At 51.4% G+C, this 23,777-nt stretch overlaps 1 protein-coding gene across 5 annotated transcripts in view; it reads left to right on the plus strand.

Moving 5' to 3' along the window:
• Gramd4 (GRAM domain containing 4) overlaps window positions 1-23,777 on the plus strand; it is a 78,242-nt gene that overhangs the window by 43,173 nt on the left and 11,292 nt on the right. For all 5 annotated transcript variants that reach the window (XM_057792308.1, XM_057792306.1, XM_057792307.1 and 2 more), the window contains 5 exons: window positions 15,186-15,306; window positions 18,492-18,565; window positions 21,976-22,108; window positions 22,646-22,671; window positions 23,412-23,503. In XM_057792308.1, the coding sequence (XP_057648291.1) occupies window positions 15,186-15,306; window positions 18,492-18,565; window positions 21,976-22,108; window positions 22,646-22,671; window positions 23,412-23,503 (446 nt within the window). The remainder of the gene's footprint in view (window positions 1-15,185; window positions 15,307-18,491; window positions 18,566-21,975; window positions 22,109-22,645; window positions 22,672-23,411; window positions 23,504-23,777) is intronic.

Genomic DNA, 23,777 nt, shown 5'->3' on the forward strand with positions numbered 1-23,777 from the left:
ACCAGCCTGGCTAGCTCCAGAGCCCGTGCTCGTGACCCCGATGCGTGATAGTGTTGTCACGGTTGATGCTCTGCAGAAACCGAGGCTTCTGAGAAGCCAGTACAGGAAGAGAGTTCCAGTTCTGCTTGCCCAGAGCTGGTCACTGAGAATCTGTGGAGCAAGTCCAGGCCAATGCCAGGGTGTAGGGCTGCCTGAGCGCTCGCCCCACTGTGGAAGAGTTTGAAAGTGCAGCGTGGAACCAGCCAGACCCCGTGAGGATGAGGAAGTGGGAGACTCTAAGGGTGATGCATGAGGAAAAATGTCTGAAAGTATGTCCTTGGCCATTCCTCTGTAGTAGCATGGTTGGTATCCTAGGATCATTCCCACAATTCTTTTCTCAGACTTGCCCAAGGAGCTATCTCATCCTACTCCTTGGTCACTCCTAAGGTGTGGTGTGGCATTTACCCTGACAGTGTGGAGGCAGCTCTGGACAGGTTTTTGTTGTTGTTGTTTTAAATGAAAGACTTTGAAGATACATAGACTCAGAGTAGAGCATGTCGGAGACGCCTGTTGACTCTTATACCTGCCTCTGCAGGAGCAGATTCTAAGCCAGGCTGGCTTTCGCCCCTCCTCCCCTGGGCGTGTTGGGCGAATCCCAGCCTGCGCTCTATCGCTTCATCTGTAAATATTTTAGTAGATAGCTCAATATGTTTTAATGACAAAAGCTGAGAGACCAAGATGGTAAGGAGAACAGCAGACAGCTTTCCTTGATTACAGCCGAGACCGACTGGAGCTCGGATTTCCCCGATAGATAGGCTCATGATTTCTGACAACTTTGAATTGATACTCATCAGGGTCCGTGGGTGGGAACGGCTGGCATAATCTCCTCAGTCTTTTGGTGCCTTCTCTCTCTATTCCTGCCTTCACCCCAGGTGGCTAGCTCACCAAAGCTAGAGGTCCCCCTGTGAATAGTGTCCTGTGGACTCCCCATGTCTGCTGTCCCTCCTCCATAGTGGTGGCTGTGACTGGTCTTGGGAGGCAGACCTTTGATGGTATTGCTCTGTGTTGCCCTGAGGCATGCTGTCCCTGAGGTCAAAGCAATCGTTGTTAAGTGCAGTCTCTGAAGGGACTCTTGCCAGCCAGAGCATGGCAAACATGGCTCTGGCAGGCTTTGTTCTTCTCCCCAATTTCCTCTGCCTTGCTAAAAACCATTAGATTACATTCCTAAAGCTAGTCACCAAGGTCTAGTCCCTTATTTGGCCACTTCCTTCTTCTGAACTGACTACAGCAAAGGTTCACCTATCAAAGTATTGAAGTCCAGCAATCAGAAGACTCCTTTGGCTCTCCTAACTAATATGCCCTCTTAAAATTAAGCTCCTCACCCTAACGCGGGATTTCTCCCTTTACCTTTATAAACTGTCATTTGCCCATGGGTCACACATGTCTCTTCTCATTCCCAGAGGCAGTCCTTTGTCGTCCCCCTTCCAGTACAAACACCCCTGGTCCCCTGTCCCTTGTTCCCTTCCCCTTCTCCCTCATCCTCTGTCTCCTGCCTTTGTCTCTTACTACCTGCCCCTTGTCTCTCTAGGGCAATTAGATGTCCTTTGTGTTGAGAGCTTGGTCCTGGGGTGTCCTGGGAGAATACCAGTCTGTTCAGTCAGTCCGTCAGAGTGCTCACACTGGTCGTTTTTGTACGTCTGTTGTTCTTGCTCCATTGTTTAACCAGTGCATTTCTAAAAACAAGTTTCTCTTTGCTCTCTGGTTGCCTTGAGGTGTGGTTCACGTGGGAAAAGCTGGATACACGGATTTCCCCACCTTGTGTCACAGTTTTGAATATGAATAGAACATTTCTCCTGAGACCAGAGGGGTGCCTGCTCTGCTGTGTGTTTTAGAACTGTGTCATCAGGAGCCCCGGGAACAACTTGTGATCATGACCTGTGTATGCGATTAGAGTCCTGCCTCTGGGCTGTAGACGCCTCAGCCTTGACTTCTCAGCCTGCTCACAGTAGGACAAGATGTTTGAGCCCCCTCACAAACACTTCTCACCCTGCTGCTGGCATGGACCATCTTTCAAGGCAGTTCTGGCTGTTCTCAGTGGAGGACAACTGAGGATTACAGGGTGCTCACCATAGCTGGCAGCCTCCGTGCCTTGACCATTACAGTCGCCAAGGCTTGGGAAGTTTGAGTCCAGACTCTGAAGGAGCAGACCTCTAGAACTCCTGGGTGGCTTTTGGACCTCAGGGAGTCTTTTTTTTTTTTTTTTAATTTATTTATTATGTATACAATATCCTGTCTGTGTGTATGTCTGCAGGCCAGAAGAGGGCACCAGACCTCATTACAGATGGTTGTGAGCCACCATGTGGTTGCTGGGAATTGAACTCAGGACCTTTGGAAGAGCAGGCAATGCTCTTAACCACTGAGCCATCTCTCCAGCCCCCTCAGGGAGTCTTTACTGTGTCTTCCACTCATGACCGTTGGTTCTCAGAGGCAGGCAGCACCATCTTACTCAGTTGTTTCATCTCATTATCATATATGCAGGTCTCAGGAGCACTCGGGGGGTAGAGGCAGGAGGACCGTAGGATTGGAGGCCATCCTGGGATACAGAGCTAAAGACTGTCAAAACAAACACCAAAATCTACAAACACCCTAGTGTGGCGGTACACACCTTTAATGCCAGCTCTCAGGAAGCAGAGGTGGCTGTGAGTTAGAGGCCAGCCAGAGCTACACAGTGAGAGCCTGTCTCAAAAATAAACAAAGTGCCAGGGTCACCGCCAACCTTGGGACCACTGAGCCAGTCTGTGTTGGGTTGTGCTGGCTTTGCCCCCATGAGGAAATGTCACTACGGAATTATCCGTTCCTCCATTGGAATGCCACTTGCAGGGTTCCTCCCGCTTCATGGTCCTACCATCACGGAGAGCAGGGCCAGCTTCATTTGTTCCTCCCACTCCCGATGTTTATGGAGATCGCCTTTGTTTTGCTTGAATTTATTTTGACTTTATTTCAGCCTTGGAGGAAAGTTGCAAAAATAGCACAAAGCGTTTCCACGTGTTCTTCATGCGTTGTTTCCTTTCCTCAAAGGGCAGCTCTTTGCCACACACATTTGTCAGTGTTTTTTAGCCGTCAAGCTCCCCTTCCCACCATCTAGCTGTCTATACGTTTATATATACATGTGTGCGCCCACCCATTTGTTTACCTCCTACCCATGTGTCCATCCAGCTCTCATCTCTCTGTCCATCCTCCCACATATGCATCCATATCCCCCCACATATCCATCTCTCTTTCATCTGTCTAACCATCTCTCCACCCACATGTCCGTCCGTCTCCCTCCACCTTTCCATCCATATACCTACACATCTATCCATCTCCTACTTACCCATTAGTTCTCCCACCTACACATCCATGCATCTCTCACCCAATCACACATCTATCCACCCACATCCATCTCTTGCCCACCCACCCACCCACCGATCCATCTCTCATCCACCTACCCATCCATCCATTCATCCATCTGCCCGGCTATTTATATGTTTTTTTTCTGAGCTGCCTGATGGTCTGTTTCAGAGCAGTGCTTCTGAGTTTCAAATACACTGCCGTGTTCCCTAAGAGCAAGGTTATTCTCTTCTGTAGCCACAGTGTGCAGTGATCAAAGTTAGGAAATAATGTTGCTATGCCATTATCTGGTGTGAGCCTCACCATTGTCTTATTAATGTTCTTTATAACAAAAGAAAGTTCTGGTCACGAGTAGCCTCTCGTGTCTCCTCGGCCTTTGTTTCCTGATCCAGGCATTTTTCGAGGTGTGCAGGTCAGTTGCCCATAGAATGGGCTCGGGTTTAGATGTCTGCTGTTGCTTAATAGAGACTTGGGTCATGTGGTTTTTGCCTTGAATGTCACAGACATGATGGTGTTTCTTCAGTGCCGGTCAGGAGGGACAAGGTATCATCTCATCTCATTCTGCAATGCCAAGAGTTCCTTGTCAAATTAAATTCTTGTATCTATCTAAAATTACTGCGCTGAGGGTGTAGCTCAGGGGCAGAAGGCTTACCAAGTATGCTCAAAGGAGGCTCTGGGTCTTGCACACTCAGACAGATAAAATAAATAAAAAGAAAATGTTTACAGTAGCATAAGTCTGAGGTCCCAGCACTAGGGAGGCTGAGCCAGGAGGTCCCCTGAGCCCTGGAATCCAACGCCACCCCAGGTAACTCAGTGAGACCCAATCTCAAAAGCAGGCAACACTGAATGGCTTACCTGCCTGCATTATCAAGTTATATCCAGAGAACTTGGGTCCCCTCCCATCCTCTCTGGAGTTCCAATTGTCTTCTACGTTACTAGGTCCTTTACTGGTTTTTGTGTTTGGTCACACCTTCCCCTGCAGATAAATGTTAGCACACTCATACTTTGTGCACACTTGTGTTCTGTTCTGGCAGTCACTCTAGGCTGGTACCAGAGATAATCCCTGGTCTGTTTTCTGTCTGTGTCTCTAGTCAGTGTGTGGCTAATCTCCTGGTCACCTGTTGGTGACTGATTATACCATTCTGAGCCTTCTGTACTGGGTGTTAGTAAGATGCAGCTCTTCCCAGGCCATCTGCACCTTGTGGATGGGGTGGGACCTATTTTTATACCTCAGGCTTGATGTCTTGGGAGTGGTGGGCGCTGAATGACTAAAGAAATCACAGGAAAGCCTGACAGAGGTGGAGTTTGCACAGAGAAGCCTGTGCCTCCTCCTCCAACATCGCATCCATCACATTTCCCAGGGTAATACAGTGTTATAGAGTCTGGAGACACACAAATATGTTTCGGATGTCACTCAGCCTATATAGCGTATGCTGGCCTGGTCATTCCTGTTCCTCTTGGTCTACAGGGGAAATACTGTGTGCAGGGTGGAGAGAGCTGTAGACTGGCCTTGAGACCTAAGCTTCCAGCTCTTATTTCTTCCTTTCCCTGGCAGCTCAGCTTGAGCTGTTTAGGGCCTTGGCTCTATCCATAAGTGCCTAAGTGATTAGTGTTCAAATTCTATTTAACTCTCGGCTGTACTTTCTCTCTGACAACAGGCTGTCTTTCTTCACCGAGGAGAAAAATAGCCCAAGTGCACAATAGGTTTCTTCGGTGATTAAATATTGAAGGGTACAGATGTTCCCAGGAGGAAGTGACATGCGATGGAGAAGGTACAACAAAATGTACCTTAGCTACAGCCCAAGGCAGGGGCCTGAGCTTGTTAAAGACCTAAGTGACTGAACGGTGTCCATTTGCAGCAAGCCTGAGATGCGTTGCACTGGATTGTCAGTTGTTGGACACAAAGGCGTCTCTTCCAGGGCTTCTGTAACTGAGTGTTTATTGTATTTATCAATCTCTTGCTGTGTGCAGGCTCTGGGAAGTGGGATTCGCCGTTGTTGTAAAGTATGCACACAGCCTCCACCCCAGAGCAACTCGCCATGGACATGGATTTTGGTGGGGAAAGTGCTTCAGGCCTTTCAGGGGCCTCCTGGTTTGGGGGCTGGGCTGCAGAACTTCTGAGTTGATACTTCCCTGGGGTTGCTTCTGCTGACACCTCCCTGATCAGGCTTGAGGCGACTCCCCTAGGGGCTATGCTTTGTCTCCCGGTCACTGCCACCTATACAGTAGAGTAAGTGGGTTCCCAGTGGAGGGAGCCAGTGGATAGCAGTGATTCCTGAAGCATGTGACGCGGAGGGAGGGGGGCCTTTGCTCCATAGCCCTTGATACCCCTGGCAGCCCCCTTCCTGCTCAATACATGGGAGCCAGAGTGACTGACTCCTGCCTGACTTACAGAGGAAGCTGGTTGGGAGGCAGGTGGTGGCCTACTTACCCTTCAGGGCATGACGGGTGGATCTTGCACACAGGGAGGTCTGGGATAGCTGATCCAGGTGATTACAGGTGAGCAAGCCTGCCTCACAGTCAGTCTTGGGAAAGCAGAAGGCCTGGGAGCCATGTGAGTGCCGCCAGTGTTTTGAAAAGTTGAGGCAGCTTTGAAGCCAGCTAGAGACAGAGCTAGTATATCCCTAACAAATGTGCCTGGGCCCACTCCTCCAGACCTGGGCCTGCAGGTATTAGCTGGGGGGCCTGGCCACTTACCTCTACCTCCTTCTGTAATGTAAGTGCTGTGGATCTCAAGATAAGCCCCAGGGACAGAGCCTGGATGGGTCTGCGTCTGTCCCTAGTGTGGAGTGGAGTGGAGCCAGTGGGAAGAAGTCAGGGGTAAAATGGGGACAGAAGGCTGAGATGAGCTAGACACAGCCCTATACACATTTTTCCAGGGAAAAAGATGAAATTGACCCCTAAGAAAAAATTAAAGATCTGACCCATTAGGTCCAACAGTTTCATATTTTTGTCTGTGGGCATGACTTAGTGCTTTTCTAACATATGTGAGGCCCTAGGATCTATACCCAGTACATGGTGGGGAGGACCCCAAAACCTTTGCTTTTCTAGATCATTTCTGTTGCCCAGTAAAATATACTCTGAAGTTTTCATGGCAGTTGACATAATTGACCCTAAGACATCTCATTGCCCAGGATAGAAGTTTTTTTAGTACAGAAGCTGAGCCACTCACCAAACCCCTGGCTCCTGCCTGTAGCTCATATTTCAGAGGAAAAATTCAATACCTTGTTGCCATTCCTAGGGCTAGGGCTCGGGCTCCTGTAATATTGAGGCGAGATGGTGAAGTCATATGTGCTCATCTGTGGTGTCATGCTGAGGGCCCCCTGTCCCAGGTCTAGCAGGGTGCTTTGGGCAATGACAATTGATGTTCATAGGGGTGTTCTATCAGGAGCCACTGTCCATCTCTGTGACCTCCTTTTGGACTCCTGCTCCATGAGCACAGTGTCAGCTCCCAGGGTTATGAGAGGGTGTCATCCTATCCTCTGGATGGCGTGACCAACGGGGTCCTGTGTTTGCATTGAGAGAGAAGTCACTTGGGCTAGCAACCTTCTATCCTTCGCTGCTTCCAGTGGTCCCCCGTGGGGAGCCTCATCTGGCATGAGGGGTGTGTGGTTTAGCCCCATGTGAGGCAGCTGTTCACACTGGCGTCCACCAACTAGACTTTGTAAGAGGTAGAGAAGGTAGCTGCTGCCTCATCTGTATGGTCCCAGAGCCTGGCAACTGCAGGGTGCTCAGTACACATCTGGGTGGCTGGCTGGGTGACTCAGCAGATCTCTGGCTGTATCAACCAGTGGTGAGCACATGGATGGAATGGTGGACAATGGGATGAGTGGATAGATGGATGGAGGTACTGCCCCACCCCCAGGCTTGCCCTTCTGCACATCCTGTGGGGCCTTACTAGCACCTCCCAAAGCCATTTTCCAGTGGTGTTTGATCCCGGGCATAGTTTCACCTACTGCCTTGGCTCCCCAGCATGTATACCCAACCAGAGCCTCTGGGCTCATCTCGCCTTGCTGGTGATGGGAAAGTCCTACCTGATCTCCTGTCCATTCTAAGCAGAAATCTGGTATCTAGCAATGAACTTGATGTTCTGAGAAAGTTTAGCTGCTGGTCCATGGTTGGAGGGACATATCCACAGGATGTGGAGTGGATGTAACAGACACCTAAATACAGTTGTGTATATGGATTTTTTTATATTCGAGTACCACATGCGTGCCTGGAACCCATGGAGGCCAGCAGAGGGTATTAGATTCCCCAAACTGGAGCTACAGATGGCTGTGAGCCACCATGCATTTACTGGGACTCAAGTCTGGATCCTCTGGAGTAGCAGCCAGTGCTCTTAGGCATTGAGTCATCTCTCCAGCCTTTGCCCTTCGCCTCCCAGACCTTAGGGCAGACACTTTTAAATATTCACATTTCAGCCCCGTGCTAGCCAGGGCCTCCAAGTCCAGCTCTTGAGCCTCAGAGGCAGCCTGCCACCTCAGTCCCCTGTCTCATACTGAAGGGCCGTGATTGGTGGGTCTGGAAGTCAGCCATTCTGAGCAGTAGTTCTTCCTAGAAACACATTTCTTTAATATTATTATTATCATTTTGCATCCAGGAAGGAAAAAAAAAACAAACCTCAGGGCACCACCCTAGTCCCGTAGCTGACTCCCTCCACTCAGGAACACGCCAGGCCCAAGCAGCCTGTCATGTTAGAATGTGAAACATCCAGAACTTGGCCGCACGCTGCCTGCCTGCAGAACGTTAAGCTTGGCGCTGACAGTTCATCATGCACTAAATACCACCTCCGTGCAGAGCAGCGGACAACGCGGTGATAGCGCTAGGAAAACACGCAGGTGGACACGGAGAGCAAGGCAGCCCTGAGTGGAGTGGCTTGGGGGAGAGAAGAGCTTCCCACAGCTGCTTCTCTCGGGCTGATGGTGAAGGGGTGCCCTGAGCTTGGGAGGTGACTTGTACCTGGTCCGTTGGGGAGGATAAGGCACCATCTTTTAGAAAGGTCCTCCAGGATAACTGGAAGGGTAAATTGGGAGCAGTCTGTTCAGGTGCCCAGGTGTGCAGCCCAGCCTGGGCAGATACAGCTTTCTCTTTCCCTCTGGGTGGCTTCTCTCTGTGTGTGTGTGCTCCAGCTGGGTGGGAAGAGATATTTTATTTAAGGCTTATCATTTGATTTTTTTTTTTTTTTTACCTCTGGCTGAGGCTGGGCCTGTTGCATCTTGTGCCAAAGGGACTCCTGCTTGAGAGATCTGCTTTTACAGTTTTAAAAATAGCTTTGAAGTTGTTTTTCTTCCCTGTGGGCCAGGAGCCATGGAGGCTGCGCAGCCTGGACAAGCTGTGACCATGGGCTGAATTGAGTATCTCCTCTATGTCCCCTTGAATCAGCACACTAAGAGGGAAGGCATAGGTTTCTTTGGGGTCAGAGGTCCATAAATTACCTGCCTTTTGCCTTCTAGACCCTGGGGAGACCATCGTCTGGATGAAGTGGGGGGACAGGTGACCCAGCTGTGCCAGGCTCCCATAGTCAGCTGTGCGCTGTGTGGCATACTTTACTGTATCCGGTCCCTCTGACTTCAGGGGCTCCCACTCTTAAGTTCACTTTGCCTCTTTGCTTTGGCAGTGTCTGGCAGTCTCCACATGAGGTTGGGTAGGGGGATCGGAATGTCTCTTCCTTCTTAGGGTCCCTGAAGGTTGCTATCACAGATGACCTGGCATTTTTAGACCCATGTAGATGTAAGGGTGTACCTCGACACAGAAAGAGTCCCCTGGCCCTCTCTCTCCTCCACATGTGTTTTATGTGGGTGGGAATTGGGGGTGGCTCTTGTCCCCCAGGGACTGTCCCGGTTCCCTCTGGTCCTCTGCACCCGAGTCATCTTGCTTGTCTTCCTGGTAACTGGGTTGCTGGTTTGCTTGCATGGCTGTTGTGTGAGCAGAAGTCTAGAATTGGGACTTCTAAATTGTGACACTGAACCCTTCTTTTGAGTTACACCCTTGGAACTTAGAAATTTGGGGGACTGACTCATCCTCAACAGCTGTTCTCACTCCCCAGCCTTTTTCAGGCTCCATGGCCATCTCTGCAACCTGGGTCATTCAGGGGCCCTGAGAAGGAAGAGCCTGGAGTTGGTTATGGCCAGTACTGGGAATGTAAGAAAAGCTGGACCCCGGGCTAGGAGCTGTGCCACACCATTGGTGGCATGCAATAAGCTGTCTCACAGCTGTGCAGCATTGACTCTGTGGTCTAATGTGCTAGGCTGTGGCTTTTGCCTAAATCCTCACTTGTGACTTAGACACAGGCCCTCTATGGCTTCTTTGCTTGACTGAGCCTATGAGAGCCCCCTGTGGAAACTGGGGGACAGGACAGTCAGCCACAGCCTGGCCTCTGAGTTTGTATGCATCTCTGTCCTTTGACAGGGGGCGTAGGAGAGCAGGTGTCTTCCTGTTATGTGAGCATATTTTAGGATGGCATACCCATTGCCTCTGGTGATGAAGCCCTGTTCATTGGATTCTTTCATTACTGGGTGTTGAGAGAGTCTGTGTAAGCATTCATTGCCTGAACCGCCTTGGTAGGTTACTGGGGAGTCCTGCCTCTGTGTTTGGGCACATAATTGAAGATGATAAGAGAGTTAAGATGGGAGGACTTTTCCAGTTGTGGGGAGTCCCTGCACCCAGGAAGGCCAGTATGCCCACCAAAGGAGGGCTTCTTGTTTTGTGATGCTCAGAATGCTTTGAGGCCGGAAAGTCCGCTGTGGGCCTCAGTCTGCTGGGGACTCCTTTGCCCTGTATTATTATCTCAGGGGAGAACATGGTAGCTAGAATCTCGATTTCCCCAAGAAAATTCAGTTCCTCACCCCTGGAACCTGTGCACGTGACCATTCCTTGGCGAATGCAACTGAGTTGTCACCCTGAGATGTGCAGACCCGAGATTCTCTATGGGTGCAGAGCAGTAGCAAGGAGGAAGCTGGGGGTCAGCATGAAGTCACTACTCTTTGGGAATCACCAGCCAAGCAGAGCATGTTCCTCTGGAAGGCGGAAAGGATGGGATATGACCAGTCTTTCCATCAGCCTCCAGATGAACTGGCCCATTGACACTTCTGTTCTAGCCCAGAACACCTGTTTGATCTCCTGACCTTTCAACCTGTAAGATAGTGTATAGAAGGAGCTGTGGACAGGCCTGCTTTTCATCCTGCCCAGCTCCTGCACAGCTAGCTTTACACCCGAAATAACAACACACAAATTATATTCTTTTAAACACTGGCTGGCCCATTATATCTAGCCTCTTCTTGGCTCTCATATCTTGCTTAACCCATTTCTAATAATCTGTGTAGCACCACGAGGTGGTGTCTTACTGGGAAAGATTCAGCGTGTCTGACCTGGTGGCTGGCTCCATTGCATCTGACCTCACTTCCCCTCTTCCCAGCATTCTATTCTGTCTACTCTACCCACCTATGTTCTGACCTATCAGGCCAAGCAGAGACCCTAAGGATCCTAAGGACGGAGGCTGGCTGCCATGGCCGACTCCATTCCACGGGGAGGCTGGGCGAGGATGGCCTTACAGGCAGCCAGCTCAGCGCTTTCTGCTTGGCAGGCAGTCAGCCTTCCCCTGCACCTCCTCTAAGGGAGGAGCAGGAGAAACGATGACTGGGTGTATATTGCCTTTGTTCTGTGGAACGACGGCCAGGCACTGTGCTGCCTCTGACCTAAATGTGTCACCGTGGGGTGGAAGCTGGCCCACATTACCAGACACCGGGCCTCAGTATTTAAGTTGCAGAGAGAGGCCTTTGTAGGGAGCCATTAGCCGAGGGAGGACGCGTTCATGGAAAGAAAGGCTCAGAAATCCAGCTCATTCTACATGCTTAGCTCTCTGCACCACCGGGAAAAGGTGCAAAGCCTCTGGAGCTCTGCCAGGAACAGACAGGCTGACTTGCTAAATTGGCAAGGGCTGCAGTGTACCCTCTAATGGCTGAGCCTCTAATGGCTGGGGAGGGCAGGTGATGTGGGGAGCTGGGTTACAGAGGCACAGCATAGAAGAAGCAGTTGTCTGTCCTATTACAGGGCTGAGATTTTTGCCCCTGGGATCTGGGAGCGGGGGAGGTTAGAGGTATTTGTCAGAGATACACTAAGAGGTCCTCAGCTCCTCTAAGGGGCTGCACACATGTCCTCCCACACTGGCAAGAATGTCCCATGCATCCCCCTCACCTTGTGAAGGGATCTTGGGATCTGTCTCAGCAGTGCTAATGGCCGCCGTTGGCTGATCATTTGCTGTGAGTGGAACATGGTGGCAAGCCTTCATCATTTAGTGACACTGGGAAGACACAGACCTTCAGGGGAGGCCAATTAAGGAAAGCCCAATTTCCTGTTCCTAGTTGAGCAGCCTGCAGTGGAGGGAGGGAGGGAGGGAGGGAGGGAGGGAGGGAGAGAGAGGGAGAGGGAGAGGGAGAGGGAGAGGGAGAGAGAGAGAGAGAGAGAGAGAGAGAGAGAGAGAGAGAGAGAGAGAGAGAGAGGCTTTGATCTTCACATGAGCTGGGATCAAGAGGCCACAGCGTGGTGAAGGTGGCAGGGCATCAAGTGACCAGGCAGGAAAGTATCAACCCCCTAGTCTCAGCCCTCCCCCCTCAGTTTCCCCTACCCAGCAATGCCAGTGATGTAAGGTTTCCCAGATCTGTTGATCCTGTGCTGGAAGCATCGTCTGTATAGAAACAGAGATGGGAGGTAGGGGTGTTCCAGGAAGAGTCTGCTCACACATCTGGTTCTCTTAATTGTTTTTTTTTTTAAGATTCAGTTATCATTTTTATATGTATGTGTATGTCAGCTTGACACAAACTAAAATCATCTAAGAGGATGGAACCTTAGTTAAGAAAAATGCCTCCGTAATATCAGCTGTAGGGCATTTTCTTAATTAGTTATTGTTGAGGAAGAACACAGCCCATTGTGGGTGGGGCCATCCCTAGACTGGTGACCCTGTGTTCTATAAAATAGCAGGCTGAGCAAGCCATAGGAAGCAAGCCAGTACGCAGCACCCCTCCATGGCCTCTGCATACACTCCTGCCTCCAAGTTCCAGGCCTGTTTGAGTTCCTGTCCTGCCTTCCTTCAGTGATGGACTATGACGTGGAAGTGTAGGCCGTATAAAACCTTTCCTCCCCGACTTGCTTTAGGCTATAGTATTTCATCACAGCAATAGAAGTACGTGTGTGCCTGTGTGAGCTTATGCACACCACGTGAGTGCTGGTGCCCAGAGGCCAGAGGGCATCTTCTCCCTGGGACTGGAGTTACAGGTGGCTGTGAGCTCTCTGATGTGGATGCTGGGAACAGAACCTGGGTCCTGTGCAAGAGCAGTAAGTACTCTTAACTGCTGGCCCATCTCCCCAACATTCTCATCCCCTCCCCTTTTAAAAAAAATTATTTTCATACCAGTTTCTTGAGCTGGCCATGTGCAGTTGCTTGAGTGCATGCCTGATTGCCTGCCCTGAGTTGGTTGAGCCAGGTGGATTTCTACCTTGGGGAGAAAGCTCATTGGTCCATTCAGTGGAGGCTAGCAGATAGTTGGTCTGTCCACCTGTCATTCAGTGAGCCCCAGTATATCTTCTGCTGTATCTATCCCAGGCTGCAGGAGAGGCCAGGCAGCTGAGAGCTGGGTCCTGTGAAGGGAGTCTCCTGGCCTGTTCATCTCAAGTGATCATACAAACTCTATGTTGCTAAGAGACCCAAACTCTCTTAGCTTTTATCCATCTCTGTGACCCTCTCAGGGAAGGGGCTAGACCAACACGGTCTCCCCTTGCATTATAGGCAAGGCTCTGCCTACTAGAGGTCCAGGCAGACAAGGGCTAGCATCTAGGCCTACCCAATGGGCCTATTCATATGCCTGAGGCCGCTCTCCAGATCCCACATAGATGTGTGCTGTGGGCAGCATATACTCCCCAGTTAGTGTCCCTGGAACTCTGACAGAGGCTAAGGCATAGGAACTCAGTGAGTGTCTACCACTGAAGCTGTGTGTAGCTTGGTCCTCACAGTTGCACCAAGAGGCAAGGGGGGATTGAGGCAGCCTTGCCTTACAGTCAGGATTAGCAATGGGATGGGTAGGGTGCCCTGTGAAACCTAGGGCTTATGTACTGAGGACCCCAAAAGTCCAGAGTCCTCTGCTGCCTCTGTGGGCAACAAGTGTCATGGACAAGACTCTTAGCACCCCAATTCCCCTGTGTCAGTGTCCCCAGGAATCTCAACACAAGACCAGGGTCAGCATGCTTGACGTCTAGAGCCCTGGCAGTGCTTTATACATGTGCCCTTCGAGTGATCAGGGCCTTGGCCCTTGTGGAATTCACATCGTCCCCACTCTCCATCACTGCCCTCTTCTAGGCCCTGGCCAGTCAGTCCAGCATGTGTATCCCTGTAACCAAATCACCTGTTTACGTTGCTAAGCTCTCACTGAGCTGTCTGTCCCCACCTATCATCCCTTTACTGCATCCTTGACATCTTGAGATGGCTGGGCCCTGCAACTGAAGACAGTGGTAGTAGGGTCCTCCCTCTGCAATCTCTGGGATAGCAGGGTGGAGTCAGAGAAGCCTGTGAATGGGTTGGAGATAGGCACGTGTCTTGAGTCCTGATCTTAGGAAGGCCATCCTTGCTGTGTCCTTTTCCAAGGGCTTCTCCAAGTGGTCTCTGGCAAACCTCACTCAGAACCCCAAGAAGTGTCACAGCCTCCCTTCCCTAAGGTATTATCATGCCTGGCTAAGTTAAGGGAGGGTGTGCAAATGTCTCTCTACACGTGTGACAGATCATGGAATACTGAGGGTGCCTAGTGAGCAAGCGATCCTGGTTCCATCCTGCACTGTGTCTTTGCGCTGTAGGGCAAGGTCAGCAGGCTGAAGGGACCTCTGTCCCTCTCTAACTAAGCTCTACCCCCACTGCTCCTAGATGGCTGTTTCTGTTCCTATGTCCCTTTCTGCTAGGATTCAAGACTGCCCAGAGCAGGGCCAAGGGCCATCACTCAGGACTCCCTCCTGGGGGAACTGAGCACAGAAAGTAGTATATTGAAAGTGATGGCCCTTCACCTCCAGAGTCTGGCTGCATTAAACTGAGTGATCCTGGGTGTGACCTAAGAAGAGGGATGATGGGATGCTGACTAGGACCCCTCTTTCTCATGCCAGTATGGAAAAATGGAGGGGGGTCAAACCTGCACAGTTGTGGGTTGTGACGTGAGCGAGTTCTCGTGTACTCAGAACAAAGGGCAATTCTGCTGCGACTTTGACCTTATGTTTGACCTCTGCAGTTTGAGGCCACTACCCTCCTCAGCTCCTGGCTTCCTTTACCCCCCGAGCTGCCAGGTTTTCTGCCCCAGCCATCTGCAGTCTGGCCCCTTAGTTTCATGTAGGGCTTGATTCTGATCTGACCTTCAGGAGGGTCTTTCCAGGGGTACCCCCTTCCCAGACCTCTTGCTACCCCTAGGCTCCTCTGTATCGAGGTAGCTTGAAGCTTGCTTGCCTCTGTTCTGCTGCTGGCACCGGCTGGCACCTCCTGGAGCTGGACCCTTTCTGTCACCGTTGTGTTAACCCAGTCACATGGTGGTGTGTGCCTCAGGGTGTCCACGGTGGTGATGGCTGTGCTAACTGGCTTGCTTAGTTCTCCTTTGCACCGTTATTGAGAGAGGAGGGGTCAGAGAGCTGCTAACGTCCTCACGGCCTGCCGACTGAGCACTCAGCAAACCTGAGGAAGGGGGCTCCAGCCCCTTTCAGAGTCGGAACCCATCTGCTGTTTGTGAGGTGGGCAGTGTAGTCAGAGGGAACAGTGGGCATAAGGGCTCATCACTTGGCTCTTCGCTCCCCAGAGGAAGAGCTCCGGAAGCTTCGAGAAGAGACCAACTCAGAGATGCTGCGGCAGGAGCTCGATCGGGAGCGACAGCGACGGATCGAGCTGGAACAGAAAATACAGGAGGTGCTGAAGGCCAGGTGACTTCCGCATTCATCTTTTCCTACTACTGTAATGATATTCCTGAAGCTAGGAAAAAGAAAGGTGGATTTAGCTCATAGTTTCAGAGTTTGAAGAACACGGTGCTGGCATTGGTTCAGCCCTGGTGGGGACTCAAGGTGCGTGATGGGAGAGTATCTAGGAGAGAGGTAACATCCTGCTGGAGGCTGGGCAGAGTCAAACACATTTAATGACCCTTTGGTGAGAACTGACTAATTCAGGATCCCAGAGAACTACATTAATCCCTTCCCAGGGCTGCTCCTTCTGCCAGGCTCCATCTTTGAAAGGTCCCCCAACCCCTCCCCCATCAGGCCATGACCCTTTGAAAGAGAAGCTACAGTTTAAGCCACAACATTCACCCCCTCCTTGGTGGGCAGGGCTTCCTGGACCCTCAACTCACATCCCTGACATGGCCATGGGCCAGGAGTGGTGGGAACTAGGCCATCTGAGAAGTCTTGTTCTTGATCCCTGAAGGAGAGCAACGTGAGTTGTATGCTGGCCTGCTCTGACTCCCCAGGTGTGAGTCCTGCCTGAGCCTGTCCAAGCCACGTTATGGAAAAGTATCTTTCTGGGAGGTGGGGATCAACACACCTAGCACCAGCCAGCCCTATGTAGAGAGCTGTCCCAAGAGGGTCTAAAGGCACCAAACCACCAGTTGTCCCCTCCAGTCTAGGCTAGAAGATGCTCCCTGACCTGTGGACCCTCTCCGATCCTCTTACTTAGCCCCAAAGGGCTGGCTGAGACTCTTGACCTCTTCTGGGGATACCCTGACCCTGCGCTGTGTTTTCCTATACTCATTGCCCTTCCTGAGCAGCTGCTGCAGCCCTGCTCAAGCCCTGTGGCCCACACAGAGGCCTCACTGCTTCTGCAGCTCCAGTGCAGGGGTCCTGAGCCCCCTGCCCCCTCCAGCACCTCACTGCATACCACTTCTGTAGAGCTGCCCACTGAGATCACACCCCTATCTTCACAGGCTCACCCGGTGGGTGATGTTGCCACTTCAGCTTCTGCAAGTGATGTTTATAGGTGACAGCTTTTCCTTGGATAAGTCCTCTAAGCTCTTGCTCCCCTGGGCACCTGCAGCCTCCTTACTCATTCACTCTACTGACCATCCTCATGAGTGTAGCCTCTGCTTTGACTGCCTCTGGCAAGAGGCTTTTCTGTACAGAGCATCACACAGGTGATAAGACCAAACTATAGACTCTGAGTCCCTCTACACAACAGCCATAGTGCCACCTGGAAGATAAGGTTGGGGACCCAGAACCCCAGCTTTCCCAACTTGGCATCCACCACCCTTACCCTACTGTACTCTCAACCCCTGTCCCTGTCCCTGCTAGGCCATAGTGAATGACTCTCAGGAGTTTGGCACACACACTGCTGTTTCTGGAATACCCCAACTGGACCATGCTTGTCCATGAGGACTGTCTTCCTTGCTGGGATTTGCTCATTGAGTATGAATCACGCTGGTCGCAGTACTCACAGCTCAGTTTCAAGTGCCAGGTTCCTGCGTGGTCACAACCACTTCTTCCCGGGTCTTATGTAGTCCACAGTAGCTGTTCTGAGAAGCCCAGGTCTTGGAAGTGAAGCAGCCTATTCCCTGCCCTGCTATTCCTGGTGACAATTCATATGCTTTATAGCATACATTGATAGTCAGGCTACCCTGTCCCCCAGCCCAAACCCCTGTGGCCTATTTAGAGTTTACCAGGGTTGGGCTCACCATGGGGCCTGTTGGGGAGGAGGACCCCACCTTACCTTTTAGCTATGGCTACAAGACTGTGTTCCCCACATCGGAGGCCTCAGCTAGAATTCTCCTGGGTTGAATACTGACATTAGAGATTCAGAAGCTAAATGATGCCTTGTTATACATAGGATGCCTTTTTCCATGCTGCCCCCGCCCTCCAGCTTCCATGAAGGCCAGGCTACCCCTGGTGGTCCTACCAGGAGCACTCAGCTATAGGCTGACTCTGTCCCTGCTACCATCCCAGAAGCCTCAGTTTCTCTTGCCCACTGTCTATCCCCTAACCCCAACCCTACTCTAAGGATCTACCCTCCTCCTTTCTTCCTTAGTGGATGAGCTTGCAGGACCCTGGGTCAGTTCTGAGGACTTAGAGGGTAGAACTCAAATGCAGATGAGAAAGGAACATCCAGGTGTGACCCAGGAAGTAGCAATTGAAGGTCCTAAGAAAACCAAGGGGCCCCTTCCCTGCCTCATACTGAAGATGGAGAAGGATTTAGGGGCCCCCTGGAAGCCTGAAATTAGAGAGAGGGACATTTCCAGTTGGAGCCTTCCTCATTGCTGATCATATTAGTGAGCTGGGTCGGGCGAGAGAAGGCCTGTGTGGGGACATGCAGTGCACACATACATATACCACACAACACATGTGCATATATAGCCCACACAGTCCACAAATGCATACCCATGTTCTCACATTGTGCCCTGAAGCTGCAGGCAGCTGCAGTATAGAGCCTAGGAACTATTGGGCTGTAGGAACAGCTACTGTGTACTTGTGTCACAAGCCAGTATGGGGGAGATGGTTGACACTCACACCCCAGAGGAGGGCAAAGCTGGCTAGAGAAACAGGATAGAGATGCCACTCAAGGGGCATGACCTAGGCTGCTGCTGGGGTATAGCTCCTTTAGGGTGTGCAGTTGAATGTACGTGACCATCAGAGTCAGACAGGTAGCCAGCTAGACTCCAGGTGAAGGTAGAGCCTGAGGGGGCCATTAGGCCCAGTAAAGACTATCATGATCTTGTGCTGAGCTGGGGCCAGGAAGCCAGGGAGATAGATGACTGGCATGGCCTAACTGGAATCCAGCTCAGGGATGTTGGGGTATCGTCCAGCTGCAGCCTCGTGTGGTGCTGGATAGAGAGGGTGTGTGTGGTATTCTTGCTAGTGAGCTATTTCCCCCACACCCCAAGCTTAAGGATGAAATAAGCAACTGTGTTAAAATAGGAAAGGTGAACCTCTTGCTTATGAGATGCTGCTTGCCCATTGGAAACTAGAACAGAGAAGGCACCTTTGTACTTATTGGGCTCCATCCTCACCAGTGCTCCAGCCTTCAGGGGGGCTCCTGGGGCCGGCAGATGCCACCTGTCGCTGAAGTTCAGTTCCATGCGGTGTTGCTTCCTGTGTTTGCACTCTTAAGCTTTGCCTGTCTTCTGTTTCAGGTCGGAGGAGCAGCCGGCACAGCCTCAGCAGCCGCCGAAGGGACAGAGCCAGGCCAGCAATGGCACAGGCACAGGTAGGCCCCTGGGAAGGAATGGTTCTCTCCCCAGCCAGGCCTCTGCCATGTGGGAATCTCCTACCGTCAAAACAGGGTTAGCGTCTCTCACTGTGAGCTTGTGAGTCATCACACAGGCTCAGGTCACTCCATAGGTGATCTCATTTCCTTGCACAAATGTGACATGTTGTCTGGTTTGGCCTGGCCTCCTGAGAGGCACCAGAAGGCACACTGGGTACACAACGCCGACTTAGTGACCTGTTCTCTGTGACTGGTCATCGCATGTGGGTACTGAGAGGACTGTAGCAGGCCATGGCAAGGAATGCCCTGACCTCCTAGGTAGGGAACAAGCCTTTCCTCCTCCCCTGGCTTCCTGACTTAGTGCCCACATTATCTTGTCACGTGTTTCATATTCTAAAGCTGTCCTTCAGAGGAGCCGGGACTCCATTCTCTGTGCAGTTCTCGTGGGCCCTGGCTGCATCCTCACCGACAGTGTCCCTTCTGCGTGCTGACCAGTCACAAGGCTCCCCTCCCTGTGCCAGTAAGCCTGGCACAAACCATGCCTTAGATCATTGGCTTCAGGCTGTCTGCATCAGGAAGAGGCCTCTCCTAGGTTCTCCCAGATCCAGCCTCACTGCGCCCACTGGCCGCCGGCCCCAGTGCAAGTTTGGCAGTTGCATTCCCTGGGACATGGCCTCCTTGGGCCATCTGGAGCATCCCTGGCCAGTTCCCAGGCTTAGATGCAGAACCCTTAGCTTGTGAATCTCGATCACCAAGTGAGAAGCAGCGCAAGAGACCCTTCGTGCTTAGTGATAGTGAGGATTAAGGAGCATGGGATCAAAAGACCTCAGCTCCTTGGTCCTTCACAGGGCTGATGACCCTTTATTCTCTTGTCAAGGTCAGACCTCGTTTTGTTTTGTTTTTCTATTTTTTTAAAAAGGCATATTTTTATTTTATGTGTATGAATGTTTTGCCTTCATGTATGTCTATGTACTGTATGAGTGCCTGGTGCCCCAGAAGGCTAGAAGGCATTAGATCACTTGAAACAGTTGTGAGCTGCTGTGCAGGTGCTGGATCCTCTGGAAAGGTAGCTGGTGCTCTTAACCATGGAGCCGTCTTTCCAGCCTCCCAAACCTAATCTTGATCTCCATGATCTCCAGGCGTGGTGGGCTGTGCGGAGCTATGGCCGTTGGTCACCCTCCAAGACAGGACAGGGAGGGTGTGGCAGGGGAGAGGGACCACACCCTGACTCTGTCACATCCAAGATAAATGAAGGAAATTAGCCAGTGTGTGTGTGTGTGTGTGCGCGCGTGTGTGTGTGCGTGTGCATGTGTGTGTGTGTGTGCATGTGCATGCCTCAGGCTGACCCTGACTCTGTCACATCCAAGATAAATGAAGGAAATTAGCCAGTGTGTGTGTGTGTGTGTGTGTATATGTGTGTATGTGTGTGTGTGTGTGTGTGCATGCCTCAGGCTGTCCCTGAACCTCAGGTGTCAGAATGAAGCACTTCAGGCCTTTCCCTTCCTAGGAGCTGGCCCTGAGGAGCGTGGGAGAAAGCATCCCCTGCCCTGGTTATGGAAGTCCATCAGGGGTCTCAGCTCTCCCTTTGTGGGTTGGCTTCAGAACTAGGTGAAGACTACCCCCTTCAGGCAGCTGACCATGTTCCCTGGATCTGGGGTCCACAAACACATACCCTGCATACCCTGTCTAGTTTGTCTTTTTTTTTTTTTTTTTTTATACAAGGTCTCTCCATGTAGCCCAGGCTGATCCTCTTGCATTAGCCTCCCAAGTGCTGAGATTGTAGATGTTCAGCACCATGCCAAGAAGAGATAAGGGATTTACTTCTTTCTTCTTCTTCTTCTTCTTCTTCTTCTTCTTCTTCTTCTTCTTCTTCTTCTTCTTCTTCTTCTTCTTCTTCTTCTTTCTTCTTCCTTCTTCCTTCTTCCTTCTTTCTTTTCTTCTTCTTGGTTTCTTGAGACAGGATTTCTCCGTGTTAGCTTCGGAGCCTGTCTTGGAACTCGCTCTGTAGACCAGGCTGGCCTCAAAGTCACAGAGATCCGCCTGCCTCTGCCTCACAAGTGCTGGGATTAAAGGCAGCACTGCCTGGCATAGATTAACATTTTTAAATGGCTTTTTGTGTGTTTAAAGGGTTGGAAAAAAAACAGAAGGTTATTTCTCAATAAATGAACCTTCTGTGAGTCCAGTGTCCATAAACAGTCCAATGGAAGCACAGGCTAGCCCGTCTTTTGACTGATCTTTAGGCTGCCTTTGGCCTCTAGACGAGCTTGCCTGCCCATCTAGATCTACCCGAAAACCTTGTTAGACTGCAATAGAGCCAAATAAGCCTAAAGGATCCCCCCGCCTGGGTAGCCCCAGGGGACATACACCTGCCCCTGTTGGCCTGTGTTTTGCTACTTCTGTCCAGGCTGAGTGACCTTGTTTTTATGTTGACTGTTGTCCACTCGCCCTGGGCCCACAACACACCTGACATATTTTTTTAAAGTTTTAATGGACACGTGATATCTGTATCTGTGGCACCACAGGTGTCTGGTGACCATGCGCCTGCCATTTCCACACTCTTAAATTATGGTGGAGCAGCGTCCCCTGCAGGCAATTCCACATCTTGTTTTCTTTTGTTTAGTTAATTTATTTTGAGACAGCGTCTCTCTGTATATAGTTCTGGTAGTCCTAGAACTTGATTTATAGACCGGGCTGGCCTCGAACTCACATAGATGCACCTGCCTCCGTCCCCCATGTGCTGGGACTAAAGGCGTGTGCCAACTCACCTGGCATCCACATCTTGTTTTCTTTAGTATGCAGTTGGGGGGCATGAGTGGGCTCAGACCAGACAGCTTTCTCTCTGACTTTCTCCCACTTGGGTTGCCGTCTGTGGTCTCAGCTGTCCATAATGAAAGTGAGCGAGACATAGCCAATCACTGTGAGCTCATCCCAACCAGCAGCTTGGTCTCTGGGCCCTGTACCCCAATGCACACACTGGCTGAGCACGTGGTGAGCCCACTCAGCTACTTCCCAGACGAACCAGAAGTAGACGGGGGGGAGGGGGGTGTCAGGGAGGGATGAGAGGTGGGACAGAATGCCACCATGGTCTGACATGGTCTTGACATAAGCCCAAGGCTGCTGGAAAATTGAGACCTGGAGGTTTCTGGGGTCCAGTGTGAGGATGGAGACATTGTACTTTTGAGGGTCTCTGTGGCCGGGGTGGCTCTGGCCCGCAAGGAGCAGGCCCTTCAAAGGCTTCTCTGGCTGGGTCCCTTCACATCTCGCTCCCCAGTGAAACCCTCACTCTAAGCATTTCCTGTTTCCCCACCCAGATTGACATTTTCTGGGAGGTCATATCCCTGGTCCAACTCCCTGGTCAGAAGTTGTGTGGACCCTGCAGTTTGCTCTCTGATCTCTGCTCCTTCCCACAGACCGCCGCAGTCAGGGACTGTCGTCCCGTATACAGAAGTGGTTCTATGAGAGGTTTGGGGAGTATGTGGAGGATTTCCGCTTCCAGCCAGAGGAGAACACGGTGGAGACGGAGGAGCCCCTCAGTGCCCGCAGGTAGGGGTGCCTCACCTAGCAGCTGTGTGCTAGGGCCAGGGTCCTACACCAAACTTCAGCATTCCTTCTGAAGTTGCTGCCACAAGCTCCTAGAGGTCCCCTATGCCCCTATTTCTGGGGCGCCACTTGTGGTTTGTGGCAGAAGTCACATGAGGGCATGTCCACCATAGGGCTGGATCCCTTGATGGTTTGTGGTCCTGGTCAGTAGACAGTGGCTCCCCTTACCAGACACTCTCATAGACATGGGGAAAAGGGGAGGCTCTGGAGAGTCAGCCCGTCCAAGTGCTCATGAGGTAGACGTGACAGATGGGAGGGCTGGTCTGTTGTGGAGTCATCCCTACCTTCATAACTCAGGAACCAGCATCAGAGGCACCCAGCATTGTCCTCTGTGTCACTGTGCATGCGTCTCCAGGCCCCTGAGGGACCCAGGTACTTGGATGTCCCCCTTACTGCCCACATGCTAGTGGTACTTGCACAGCGGGCGTCCTGAGCGTGCTGGTGACTTCACACTGATCCTTATCTCTCTCCCTCTCTCAGGTTAACTGAAAACATGAGAAGATTGAGTAAGTACTGTGGGCTTGGTGTGGAAGAAAGGGGAGAAGGAGGAGTGGGGGAGGGGAGCCAAACAGACCTCTCCAGAAAAACATCTAAGGACGACTCCTCCCCTGTCTTCCCTGAGATGAAAGCCTGTAGAGGCCGCGCCTGAGCCATTCTACATTCGGGGGGCTGATGGGGAACTGAGCTTTCTCAGCATTTAGGGTAGTGGTTCTCAACCGTTAATGCTGTGACCCTTTAGATACAGTTCCTCACGTTGTGGTGACCCGCCCTCCCCAACCACAAAATTACTTTTGCTGCTACTTCATCACTGTAATTTTGCTACTGTTATGAACTGTAATGTAAATATTTGTGTTTTCTGGTGGTCTTAGGCGATCCCTGTAAAAGGGTCATTTGACATGGAAAGGGGTCATTACCCACGGTTGAGAACCTCTGATTTAGGATGAAATATGGCTCAGTTCTCTGATACTCCTCTGGCTCCACAGAGTGCAAAGGGCAGCAATCCTCACTGCTTCTTTCCATTCCCCTTTTCCTGCTGCTTGGGGCCTGTGCTAGGAGCAGGTGGCATCAATGTGGGAACCACGGTTAATGGTCAGGATAGGGCACTAGCAGCAGGGACCTCCAGCGGGTTGGGTCTTGCATGGCCGAGCTGGTTTTGCTTCTAGCTGGATGACCCATATGACCCTGCTCCTGTGCTAAGAAGCAGGCCAGCACTGTGTTGACCATTGTTGTCTGTTCTGTCCCCCAGAGCGTGGTGCCAAGCCGGTCACTAACTTTGTGAAGAACCTGTCTGCCTTATCTGATTGGTACTCCATCTACACCTCTGCCATCGCCTTCACCGTGAGTGTTCTCACAGGCTGGGGAGGGCCAACAGCATGCCTGAACAAGTCTTCCTCATGAGCCCCCCCCCCAGAGGACAGCCCGCAGGCAAAACTCTCCCTTGGGTTATGAATGTGTTCAGCCTCAGTTTCTCCATCAGCATTATGGGTGTGTGTAGTGGTCTCAATCTTAGATCAAAGACACATAGGGTCATAATAACTGCTGTCTCTGCATGGCATGTACCTCATTGCTGTGTCTTCAGGAAAAGCCTCTTGGCTCACTGTTTGGTTGTGAC

This window comes from Chionomys nivalis, chromosome 17, assembly GCF_950005125.1.
Source record: "Chionomys nivalis chromosome 17, mChiNiv1.1, whole genome shotgun sequence".
NCBI lineage: Eukaryota > Metazoa > Chordata > Mammalia > Rodentia > Cricetidae > Chionomys > Chionomys nivalis.